Genomic DNA, 14105 nt, shown 5'->3' on the forward strand with positions numbered 1-14105 from the left:
GATGCTCAACCAACTGAACCACCCAGGTGCCCCAAAATTCATATATTTAAATCAAGAACAAAGGCTTGTGGGGCATCTGAGTGGCTCAGTGAGCTAAGTGCCTGACTCTTGATTTGGGCTCAGGTCATGATCTCATAGTTCATAAGATCAAATCCCATATCAGGCTCTGCACACACAGCATGCAGTCTGCTTGGGATTCTCTCTCCCTCTCTCTCTCTCTCTCTCTCTGGCCTCTCCCAAATAAAGAAAGAAAAAAGAACAACAGCTAGTGAGTTATTTACAGACTGAACAAAAAATCAGTGATGCGATGTTCAAAATAGAAGCCTATGTTGAAGTCAGTTCCATGCATCTTGCTTTAACCATCTACCATATGCCAAACACTGTGAGAAGAACACATTTTTCAGCAATACCAAAAAGATGCTTCCCCTCTGGAGTAAGCCATGAGTTGGAACAAATGTATTTTATTTCACTGTTATAAAACGCTGTGCTTGTTAAATTAATTCATCACAAAGGACTACAAACACTTGAAGTAATTACATGAATGATCTTATAATCTCCATTGGTAATTGTGTGGTGGCAGGGCTCTGTCCAGAGTTTAGTCTACGGAGAGTTATGATGTTACATTTAATTTTTCTTCCTAATACAAACTCACAAAACTGTCATTGACACTAGAAGTTCCTGCTGACACTTAACTAATTTGACACTTACGTCCTTATCAATTGATTGATCAACATCTGAGTTTCTATCTTACTCAATGTGAATGCTCACATCAGTGGGGCACCAAGGCAATCAGTAGAATCTCATCTTCCGTCTTGATAATGCGCACTGAAAATGTTCATCCTCCTCTCCTCACCCTATCTACTAGAAGGTGAGGCTACAGTGAAATGACGATCCACACTACCACACTGGTCTTTTTCATTTTCCCACAGAATCATGGCTCTCCATAGTTTGTCTACTATTCTTTATAAGCTGAACAGTCCTTTGTGAACTGGCCTGGGAAACTAGGCATCATTAGAGACCATTGTTTAAAGTTCCATACAAGGAATTTTCAGAATGACTTGAAGAATTCATTCCATTCCTTAGCTTGCAATCCCTTCTATGTTTTGCAGAAGAATATCTTATTCAGGAAAGAAAATGATAGCACGTGCAGAGGTGCTTTTCCTTCCTACCAGAAAAGCAGGACTTCCTCCAAAAGTCAGATATATTAACTCCTTACCTATTACCTGCTTCTCTCTTAACCAGTCTAATATAGTAATAAAATTGCCCATCAGAGTTAAGGTCATTTAAAAAATGTAGCTAGAGAGGCACCTGGATGGCTCAGTCAGCTGAGCATCTGACTTCAGCTCCGGTCATGATCTCACAGTATGGGAGTTCGAGTCCCGCATCAGGCTCTGTGTCAACAGCTCAGAGCCTGGAAACTGCTTCTTATTCTGTGTCTCCCTCTCTATCTGCCCCTCTCCTGCTTGCACTCTGTCACTCTCTGTCTCTCAAAAATGAATAAATGTTGAAAAAAATTTCAAATAAATAAAAACTGTAGATAGAGAAAAATGATTCAACAGCTCCTCTGTAGTTAAGAAACTGCAGAGCGGGCTTTAGATGGAAACTAATCTTGCCATCTATATGGAATAACACCCTTAGTATCAGCAGAAGAAAAAAATGCTGACCACTTGAAACAGCAACAGCATTCTTGGTAACACACTTATTTGTGCAGAAATTTATATCCACACTGAAGTCAAAATTGATTCCAGACATCTTGGATTTTATACTACTTAGTATTTCCAAGTCTTATTTATACTGCAGGTAAACCCAATAAATGAATCAGTTGGGCATAAATAATCCATCCATTTCTGCCTGGATTGATGCAAAGCGATCACTGTAGCCCCTCTTCTAGGGGCACTAGTCAAAACGTCAGAACAAATTAACAAGCTTTGGTCTATATGGCCTCTTCAAAACTTCTTACCTCCAAAACTGCAAAAGAGCTACTGTCTCCTAGGAGTATATAAGAACCAGTCAACAAATTTCTAAGACAGATGTAAACACAAACTTTAATCATGCCTCTTAGATCCAGGTCTAACTAAAAATATCCTTTCTATTATCTCATTATTCCTTGATTTTGTGCCTTCACTACTGGGTCCCCACACACCTCTCCTATACTAATGGAGTCAATGAAAACACCACAAAAGATAATATATTTCATTAAGAGTGGGATTTCTTTTCTGGGTATCACCTTTGACCCTTCTGGTAAGTGTTCTCTGGATGATTCTCACTATAGCTCAGCAGTTTAGCAGGTAAGAATTTCTAAGAAGGTAGAAAAATGAGGTTTAAGTGCAAACCTCAGTATTCAATTCCCAGCTTCTCACTCAGAACCTCTCTAATCCCATTTTAAAAAATATTAGCACAGCACTATTTTGGTATTTTCCATTAGTTCCTTTGACATCACACATGAAGAGTCAAACCAAAGCTCGCAGTTTCCTCATTACTCTCTTTCCAGGCCAGCTGTAAAAATCAGAAGGCTTAAGTTGATGTGTCTCAAGGACATGAAATTGGAGAAGTTCAAATGCCAACTACACCTTCCATTGGCAGCAAGGCAGGTGTTCACTTTTAGGAGAGCTTTAACTTGCTCCACTACTCTTGCAATGCCCCATGACTCATACCTCACCCTGGATCTCAGAAAACTGTTCCATGAGGTCAGGCCAGCAGGTCAGTAGAATAAAGTCAAGAGTGAGAGAATACCACAGAATCCTTTGCCAACCTATTGGATGGATGAATTCAGAAGACTTTAGAAACAAAACCACCAACTGGTAATGAGATTCAGACCCAAAGCTATACTTGGCTATATGGCAGGATTTATTTCCATGAAATCGTATGTTATTTTATCTCCTAAACCATTTGCAATTCACAAAATTCTCACCAAGCATAAGCAAAAAGGACCAAGCAAAAGGAAATGTATTTGCATTACCTTCTTCTGATCTTCTAGCTTGTGACTCACTGGATTCTTCCCATGTCTGCTCATCTCTGAAGAGACATCCATCACAGTGGGTTCTTGCTTTTCAAAATGGAATCTCTTCAAATAGGCAGCAACCTAATCCAAAATGTAATCACCAGGGAAACACCAGCATGCCACATGTCCCATCACACATGGTCTCTGAACTTCCTCAACTCCAAGGAGTGATTAAAAAGTCCATTTATTGAATGAAAAAGATGAATTTTGCAATGTACTCCCAAGACTTTCCAAATCAGCATATCGTTTTTAAATGCTGACGTCTCAAAAAACAAAATACTCATCCAGGAATTTTAACTCCAACTGCTATCTTTTTCTTTCTTCACAGTTTTCCATTTTAATAAAGAATTATGCAGTTCCCCTCAACCTGTGATAGAAAAAAAAAAGCACACAGTTAATTCTCCCTCCATCATTTATAGTACAATTAATGAAAAGTTATCTAAAATGTGCAATTTAGAAAAACAATGTAGGCATGGATTATCTTTCACATAAAAGCAATAGCAAGTGAAAGGCATTATTCTTTACCCCTATGGCCTTTAAAATACCAATTACAATCTGAATCAAAGCAGAATAGTAAAACTAGAGATTCACAGCACATCAAAGCTAAAAATCAACAGGGAATACATATACACTCATCAAACATGTGTATATGCTCCATGGTTCCACTCATTAATTTCAGTATTCACAGAACTACAGAATTTAAAATGAGCCCAAAACACTTAGATATGATGCTAGACTGACAGTTCTCATAAATAACTTTATTTACATTTCACAATAAATTTATAAAGTGGTTATTATTACTCTATTTTAAAATGAGATGGAGAAGGTAAGCAAATTTTGTAAGTCTAATAAGTAAGGAGTAACAGGACTAGAATTAGAAATCAGATAACTTTGAAACCAAAAGCCATTGTTTTTTAATTTTTTTATTTTTTTTTATTGTAAAGAGCAAGAAAGAGCACATGAGTGTGGGAGGGGGAGGGGCGGGGAAAGAGAGATGGACAGAATCTTTTTTTTTAATTTATAATAGTTTATTGTCAAATTGGTCTCCATAGAACATCCAGTGCCTCTCCCACAAGTGCTCCCACCATGACCATCACCCCTTCTCCGCCTCCTGCTTCAGTCCTCAGTTCGTTTTCGGTATTCAGTAGTCTCTCATGATTTTTGTCCTTCGCTCTCCCCAACTCTCTTTCCCCCTCTCCCTCCCTATGGTCCTCTGTTGGGTTTCTCCTGTTAGACCTATGAGTGCAAACATACAGTATCTGTCCTTCTCCACCTTACTTATTTCGCTTAGCATGACACCCTCAAGATCCACCCACTTTGCTACAAATGGCCAGATTTCATTCTTTCTCATTGCCATGGAGTACTCCATTGTGTGTGTGTGTGTATATATATATATTACTTCTTGATCCATTCATCAGGTGATGGACATTTAGGCTCTTTCCATGATTTGGCTATTGTTGAAAGTGCCACTATGAACATTGGGGTACATTGGGTGCTATGCATCAGCACTTCTGTATCCTTTGGGTAAATCCCTAGCAGTGCTATTGCTGGGTTATAGGGGAGTTTTATCGATAGTTTTTTTGAGGAACCTCCATACTGTTTTCCAGAGCAGCTGCACCAGTTTACATTCCCACCAACAGTGTAGGAGGGTGCCCATTGAGAGAATCTTAAGCAGACTCCACACTCAGCAGGGAGCTCAACGTGGGGCTCTATCCCAAGACTCTGGAATCATGACCTGGGCTGAAGTAAAGAATAAAACAACCAACTGAGTCAGCCAGATGCCCCCCACAAAACCCATTCTTTGTCCTAAACATAGATGTCTCAATTCATATCATATATTTTGTCCACAAGCATACCATAAATGAGTTTTCAGGTGCCTGAATTATGAATACACAATTTTCTCCTTTAAAAAGTCATATAATCAGTGCTTTCCAAACCCTGCTAGAATATGGAATAATCTGGAAATAATCAAATAGATTTCTGCAGTCCACCCAACACAACTAATGTAGAAGCTATAAAGTAGTGCTTGAAAATGTGCATTTTTTTATTCATTTCCTTGAGACACTCCTGATGCAGGAAAACTATTGAAGAGTTGAGACCTCCATCTACTGTAGGGCTTCCCAAGCTTGTCTCCATTTTGAAGTCACAGGAAAGCTTCAAAAACTACTGATTCTTGTGTCTCATCCCCAAAGGCTCTTAATTTATTTAGTCTCTATCTGGTCTGAGTCTTCAAACCACTGCTCTAATATAGAAAATCCCTTAACATAATTGACCAACCACTGTGTGAACACATTAAACAAGAGACAATAGTATCCTGGGAGGCAGTTCCTTCCATATGGAAGCCGTCTTCAATTTCTGGCCTTGACATAATTCTTCCTAATTTGCAGATCAATTCTGCATTCCTAAATACTTCTGTACATTTGTGCTTATTTATATCCTTGTAGTTACCAAAATACATGGAACATTTTTAATTTCCCCTTGTATCTGACTAGTAGCCTTCAAGTATCACCTTAGCCAGGTTAACCATCCCTAGATCTTCAACAATTCCCCATTAGCCTGGTTATTTACTTAAGAGGTTTCACTTTTTACACGATTCATAAATTACACTATCAAGAGCTGAGTACAAGGGTTCGGCATGATGTATTCCCTTTAAAAACTCACTGCCAGGTCCCACAAAACATGCCAGGCCAAGCATAAAATAAATGATAAAGTAAATAGATAGTGTCTGAAAAATTGGCTCCTGACTGCTTTTTGTACCTTTCCACACAGTTTCATGTCTAGCCATTTTGTCCCCAAGCCTCGTTCCTTCTTCAGGTCCTGTGATATGCTGCAGAGGTATATTTAGTGTATGTACTAATGGGAAAGTTACCAGCAAAGAAAACAGCATGAGCCAAGGCTTGGACATGCGAGAACACATGGCTCATAGGAGTAACTCAAAGAAATCAATGAGGAGTCACTGAAAATTTTTAAGAAGAAATGAAGCATAATAGAATTTGTGGTTTAGAAGTTCCTCTTAACTGCAAGATGGAAGATAAATGAGTGGGAACAAAACCTGTAACAGGAAAAATCTATAGAGACTGCTTAAACAATCAAGTAAAGAGAAAGAGCATCCTGAGCTAGGGCAGGAGCTGATGGGATGGAAAGAATAACAAAACTAAGTAATATGATATTTTAAAGGTACAGTTGATGGAATTGGTACCTGCTTAGACAAGAGTGTGGGTGTGTGATGTAAGGATGCATAAACACAGGAAGGATAATATTATCTAAAACAGCCAATCCCACAGAAGCACTTTGGATGGAAGAAGATAAAATAATTTGTAAAGCAAACAAAAGATGTTTACTACAATCCAGAAAATGACAAGCCAATCTCACTGATGGACACAGAGGTAAAAATCCTAAAGGAACATGAACAAACTGAATCCAGCAATGTAGAAGCTGAATCACACACCAATTCCAGGTTGGTCCTGTGCAAAGATTAAAGGTTGGTTTAAGGTTTGAAAATGAATTAATATAATTCACCCCATTAACGAAATAAGGAAGAAACATGATATGCCCATGAAGAAATATAATTTGACAAAATAAACATTGATTCACCACACACACACACACACACACACACACACATACAAACCATTGGCAAAAGAAGACTAGAAAAGGATTTCTCTAATCTTCCTTTATCTGATAGTACATTCACAAAATATCTACAGTAAACATTATATTAATTGGTAAAAAAAATTAAAGAGTTTCATCTGCTCAGGGAGAGCACATAATTAACTACTAATATAAAATCTATTCAATACTGTACTTAAAAGTCCTACCATGCAGTAATAAAAGAAAATGAGAGAGAAAGGGAAGGAGAAGGATGCAGGCAAGCAGTGAAAGCATTGGAAAGGAAGACATATAACTTTTATTTGTAAATGTTATGATGATGAATACAGAAAATATTAAAGAATCAAGAGTTAAATTACTAGAATTAATAATTGAGTTACCAAGTTCCCTGGATACAAAATCAATATATAAACATCCCTTTATATTCCTTTATACCAGCAACAAATATTCAGAAAGATGAAATTTTAAAAAGATACTATTTACAGTGGCATTAAAAATATCAAATATCTTGGAGTAGATCTAATAAAAGATGGTAAAAACTTTATGATAAAGCAATAAAGCATCAAAAAAATAAAATGTAAATAGAGGACTGTGCTATATTCATGGACTGTAAGATTTAATACTGCAGAAATGCCAATTCATGCCTAAAAATTTGTAGACTCAGTGCATTACCAATCAAAATCCCCAGTTTTCTTTTTATAACTTCAGAAGATGCTTCTAAAATACATATGGAAAAGCAAAATACCATGAAAAGCCGACATTATGAAGAACAAGTTTCACTATCTGCTCTGCCAGATATTCAGAAATATAAACCAACAGTAAACACAATGGTATAAAACTGATGAAATGGCATACAATTGATGAAATTGATAGATAAGTTAACCAACGAATACAGAAAGCCCAGAAACAAACTCTTAACATATGGGTCACTTATTCAGTACAAAGGTGGAATTGCAAAGTCAAAGAAAAAGCTTTTCTCAACAGAGTTCTGGCTCACTTAGTTATCCATGTGGGTACAAAAGTAAAATTTGACCTCTGTTTCACATCAATAATCTATTCCAGGTGGATTGTACATCTACCTGTGACAAGACCATAATGCTTCTGAGAATATTTTTAAGATCTTAAGGAAGAGATACAAGAGGACAGGACCACTAAACATAAAGAAAAAATGATAATGAAGATAATATTAAAATCTAGTACTTTTATTCATCATATTATACCAGTGAGAAAATATAAATGCAACCCATAGAGTAGGAAAAGGTACTTGTTATGCATATAACTACATATGAAAATATTCAAAAATTAAAAAAAGACAAAAATATTTGATTAGGTGCTCCAAAAAGAGAAAAATAACAGACATAGAGAACAGATCAGTGATTGCTATGGGTTAAGGATGTGTAATGTAACGAAGCCCTGCATTAAGAGAATAATTCTATCTTGATTGTGGAGGTGGTTAGGTGAATCGATACATGCAATAAAAGTATATGCACACACAAATGGGTGTGTAAAAAGCTGGTGAGATATGAATACATTCTTATCATTGTACCAAGGTCAATGTACTGGCTTTGCTACTGTACTACAGTTAAACACAAGGTCATCCACTGGAGAAGCTAAGTACATAAACCCCCCTGTACCTTTTTCTCCACAGGGGGGAGTCTGAACTTATTTAAAAATAAGCCTGAAATTATTTAAAAGTTAAAAGTGAGAAGAAAAACGGATGTACAAATGCCAACAAACATGAAAAAATAAACACCCTAAGTAGTATCAGGATAATGCTAATGTAAAGCAAGGTTTATAATTTTTAAAAATGACAATACCCTCAACAAAATTTAGAGGGAACATAACTCAAAATAATAAAGGCCATATATGAAAAACCCACAGCTAAAATCATACTCAATGGTGAAAAACTTAAAGGTTTCCTCCTAAGAGTAGGAACAAGACAAGGATGCCCACTCTCAATTTTATTCAACACAGTACTGGGACTCCTAGCCACAGCAATAAGACAAAACAAACAAACAAACAAACAAACAAAACAAAAAAAAAAAAAACCAGGAATAAAAGGCATCTGAATTTATCACAAAGAAGTAAAAGTTTCACTATTTTCAGTTGACATGATACTAAATATAGAAAAACCTAAAAATGCCACCAAAAAACTACCAGAACCAATAAAACAAATTCGGTAAGGTCATAGGATACAAAATCGATGTACAGGAAGAGAAATTACAAAAACAACCCCATTTACAATGGCACCAAAAATAATAAAATACCTAGGAATAAACTTAACCAAGGAGGTGAAAGACTGGTACTCTGAAAACTATAAAACATTGATGTAAGAAATTGAAGATGACACAAATGGAAATATATTCTATGCTCACAGATTGGGTAAACAAATACTGTTAAAATGTTAACACTACCCAAAACAATCTACACATTTAATGTAATCCCTATCAAAATATCAATAGCATTTTTCACATAACTAGAACAAGTAATACTAAAATTGGTTTGGGACCACAAAAGACCTAAATAGCCAAAATAATATTGAAAAAAGAAAAAACAAAGCTGAAAGTATCACAATTTCAATGTAAACTACAAAGCTATAACTATCAAAACAATATAGTACTGGCACATAAAAATAGACACATATGTCAACAGAATCCAAAAACAACCCATGATTATATGATCAATTAATCTTCAACAAAAAAGGCGAGAAAATGCAATGGGGAAAATGTTGTTTCAACAAATGGTGTTGGTAAAACTGGACAGCAACATGCAAAAGTATGAACCTGAACCACTTTCTCTCACCATACACAAAAATAATCTCAAAATGGATCAAAGGCCTAAATGTGAGACCTGAAACCATAAAATCCTAGAAGAAAACACAGGCAGTAATTTCTCTGACATTGTCTGTAGTAACATTTTTCTAGATCTGTCTCCTGAGGCAAGAGAAATAAAAGCAAAAATAAACTATTGGGACTACATCAAAATAAAAATCTCTGTGTCGCAAAGCAAACCATCAACAAAACTAAAAAGCAACTCACAGAATGGGAGAAGGTAGTTTTAAATGACATATCCAATGAAGAGCTAGTATCCAAAACACATAAAGACCTCATATATCTCAACACTAAAAAAAAAAAACAAAAAAACAAACAAAAAACCCACAAATAATCCAATTAAAAACAGGCAGAACATATAAACAGACATTTCTCCAAAGATGACATACAGATGGCCAATAGACACATGGAAAGACGCTCAATATCATTTATCATCAGAGAAATGAAAATCAAAATTACAATGAGAAATCACCTCACACCTGTCAAAATGGCTAAAACCAAAACCAAAACAAAAAGTAAGCATCAGCAATGGTGTGGGGGAAAAGGAACTCTTGTGCACTGTTAATGGGAATGCAAACTGGTGCAGTCACTGTGGAAAATAGGGTGGACGTTCCTCAAAAAATTAAAATAGAACTACTATACACCACTGGGTATTTTTTTATCTTTATTTTTGAGAGAGAGAGACAGACAGACAGATAGATAGAGTGTGAATGGGAGAGGGGCAGAGAGAGAAGGAGACACAGAATCTGAGGCAGGCTTTAGTATCTGAGCTGTCAGCACAGAGCTGGATGTGGGGCTTGAACTCACAAACCCTAAGATCATGATCTGAGCTAAAGTTGGATGGCAAAGCAAGTGAGCCACCCAGGCACCCCAACACTACTGGGTATCCAAAAAATTAAAAAGTACTCATTCAAAGGGATATATGCACACTGATGTTTATAGCAGTATTATCTTAAATAGCCAAATTCTGGAAGCAACCCAAGTACCCATCAATTGATAAATGGACAAAGAAGTAGTGCGTGCGTGCATGTGTGTGTGTGTGTGTGTGTGTGTGTGTGTGTTTATATATATGTGTGTATATGTATACTTATATATGTATGTGTATATGTATATATAATATCCCACACACAATGGAACATTATTTAGCCATGAAAAATGAAATATTGCTGTTTGCAACATGGATGGAGCTAGAGAGTATAATGCTAAGCAGAATAAGTAAGCCAGAGAAAGACATACATATATCCTATGATTTCATTCTTATATGGAATTTAAGAAACAAAGAAAAAAAGGAGAGAGACAAACCAAGGAACAGACTCTTAACTATAGACAACAAACTGATGGTTACCAAAAGGGAGATGGGTAGGGGAATGGGTGAAACAGGTGAAAGGGATTAAGAGTACACCTACCATGATGAGAAATGAGTAATGTATAGAATTGTTGCATCACTATATTATATACCTGAAACTAATATAATGCTGTATGATAATTATACTGGAATTGAAATTAAAAATTTAGAAAAAATGTTTTAAAATGACAAAACCAACTATTGGCAAACACATGGAAAATAAGAACAGAAACATGCTGGCCAAAGTATAAACTGGTACAGCAATTTCACACACATACAAAAAAACTGGTAACATTTTTTCTTGTTAATTACAAACCTACTAAGTTTGAAGATACACATGCAGTATGGCCACGCAGTAATACTCTAAGATTTGTACTCTTCAAAAATGTACATATGTGTGCATGAAGAGAAATGTGCAAGATGGTTCCTGCAGAATGGCCAGAAATATGAAAACAACACAAAAGTCCAACATTACAATGGGTAAATAACATGTGGCACTTTTATACAGGAGATAAGCTTACATTAAATAAAATGAGCAAACTATAGACATATATAAATATAAATATCAAAATTTTTAAGAATTCAAAGTCCAAAAGAATATATAATGCATGATTCCATTTATAGAAGTTCAAAACATTTGTAAAACTCAACTATGGCGTTAGAAGTCAGGATAGTGGTTACCTTTGGTGAGGGGGACAAAAAGGGTTTTGATGGGCATTCAACTGGAATGCTGTTAATATTCCATTTTGTGACTGGTGTCCACTACATGGATGCTGGCTTTGTAACAATTCAGTGAGCTGTAAATTTACATTCTGTGCAGTTTTCTTGATGTCTAATATGTTTTGTGAGAAAAAAAGCTAAGAAAAAGTTCAGACACATCCTGTCTATAATATTCCCTTTAATGGTCCCTCTAATAAGCAACAAATAAGTATCTTAGACTGATGGAACCTGTTATTAGTGGGCATCATTCTTTTTAAAGGTTATGACCAGCTGTTTGATTATGTCATAGAATTTTGCCTGAGAATTACATCAACCTTACAAATACATGGTCTATCAAGTGTTAGGAAATGTATTCATCTCTACACTTCCAATATATCTCCCATTTTCCTTCATGAGTTATTATAGTCTATCAACCATACTTCTTATGCATGTTTCTTTAAGTAATATGAAATAATATTGCCAAAGGATCATGAATGCTCTACATTAGTCAAATTTATTCACCTTACCTAGTATCTTCCCTAGAGCACTAAAGACATATAAAGGACACATAGCTCTGAGTGCCTAACATGCATTCTGCACAGTCAAATTTCCAATTCAGCCCTTGTCTTTATGGAACTTACAGTTCAGTAAGGAGTCAGGTATAAATAAAAATAATGAGCATCAGCCTACTCTTATCAACTTTGTCCAACATCAACACTTTAGAATACTGATGATTTTATACCAAGGATTAAAAGTCAATTTCATGTGGCTAGAATTAATTAGTGGAATACCACACAAATAAAAATTAATTTGAATATAACTTTGATTCATTTTAAATGCATAAAGAATATAATGTGACCTCTTACTTTTGTGGAATAAAAAACATTTATTAAAAACTCTAAAGTAGCAGAGACAAAAAGACTGAATTGATATATATATATTAAAATGATTCAGAAAGGTTATTCACTTATATGCAGTTAATGGTCAATAGATCATATTAATTCTTTGTCACTCTTAATAACTCAGTGGTTGGGTTTGGTGGTGAAATCAAGTCTCTTAATGCCTAAGTATAAACAGTTTTATTTTTCTAGAGAACTTAGGAGGTGTCTGTATTGTTCAGAGGACCTGATATATGTTCCCTGTGCTGACAGGACAAAGAAGCCCAGTACCTGAGCAAGGTAAAGGGACCTGTGGCAGCAGGTGAGAGAAATCATCTGAGAAGTAGACTGCAGTCTTCTCTGATTGTAGCTCAAAGATGTATAAATCTTAGAGGTAAGATATGGAATTTGTGGTAGGAACGTTTGCCTCCATTCTTTTATAAAAGGACTCTGCTTGAAAGAATAATTTGCCAAGATGAGAGGATTCCTCCAGGAGGAAGCTCTAGGTGCCACTGGGGAAAGGAGCAGGGGAGAGATCTGAGACGTCCAGCTCAAGGAGAGATCATTACTCGGTCAAGGGATGTAAGATCAAAGGGACCCTACAGTGAAATCTTCAACTATCTCAGGCAAATAACAATGAGAGAGTCAGTTTAAACATCCCTCAGGCCTAGAGAATGAAACCATCTTACCACAGTTGTCAGCCAATGAGAAAATGTCCCTCTGTATCTCTCCTCTCTTCCCCATCTTCCCTACTGAGTAAGAAGGTGGTGAAAAAATGGTCTTTTCCAAATAACAGGAATGTAGTAGTAAGAAGCACTAGCAGCCAGTTTTGGTTTGGGTGAAGAGGAAAAAGCTTTTGAATAAACCTACCTTTATAAATATATTGGAATAATATTCTAAATTTTAAGGTGAAATTTTTGTGCCATAAAGTGACAAGAAGCAATTGAAATTTGCATGCAGGGACAGAAAATCAATTGATTATGCTATGAAGTTTGAAGACACAGGAGAGGAGTTTGGAACAGATTTAGATTTAGGAATCACTGATCTAGAGGAGATGATGCATACACGTTAGAGAGAGTTTAAAAAAAAAAAGGAACTAAGGAAAGATCTCCAGGGAAAGGATCCAAATGGTCAAATACTGCAAAAATTAACCCCAAAATGCCCACCTGATTATACCACTTAATTAAAAATCTTCAGTGCTTCCCTAACATCTAAAGCCAAAAAGAAAATAAAAATTCCTTAGCATACCATTCAAAACTTTTCCCATCATGATCTTTTATTCACTTTCTAATTTCAGGGGTATCTGGATGGCTCAGTCAGTTGAGTGTCTCAACTTCTGATCTGGGCTCAGGTCATGATCCCAGGGTCCTGGGATTGAACCCCTCATCAGGCTCTGCACTAAGCATGTAGCCTCCTTGGGATTCTCTCTTTTTCCCTCTCTGTCTCTTCCCTGCTTGCTCTTTCCCTCTCTCAAATAAAAAGGAAATTAACTTTATAATTTCATATATTAACACTTCCCAGTTTCTACATTTTCTTGTGGTTATATCAAAAAACTAGAGTCCTGAGGACAAAATGTCATTTCACACCTTTAGCACTTACATATCTTTAAGAGCTACACAATCCACTTTGTCAAACTTCTACTTATCCTTAAAAATTTGACTCAAGTCTATGTCTTCATGAGGTTTCACTCTATGCCCCCAAGTCCACTGCAAACAAGCCAGGCCCTTTTCCCCCAATGTTCT

The 14105-nt window shown here is 36.1% G+C and overlaps 1 protein-coding gene across 1 annotated transcript in view; it reads right to left on the bottom strand.

Moving 5' to 3' along the window:
* The window catches only part of NAV3 (neuron navigator 3), an 821156-nt gene that overhangs the window by 570457 nt on the left and 236594 nt on the right, over window positions 1-14105 (bottom strand). Inside the window, exon 2 of the mRNA XM_029954939.1 lies at window positions 2960-3368. Coding sequence (XP_029810799.1) covers window positions 2960-3031 — 72 coding nt within the window. The 5' untranslated portion in view covers window positions 3032-3368. The remainder of the gene's footprint in view (window positions 1-2959; window positions 3369-14105) is intronic.

The sequence above is a fragment of the Suricata suricatta genome, chromosome 10, assembly GCF_006229205.1.
Source record: "Suricata suricatta isolate VVHF042 chromosome 10, meerkat_22Aug2017_6uvM2_HiC, whole genome shotgun sequence".
Taxonomy (NCBI): Eukaryota; Metazoa; Chordata; class Mammalia; order Carnivora; family Herpestidae; genus Suricata; species Suricata suricatta.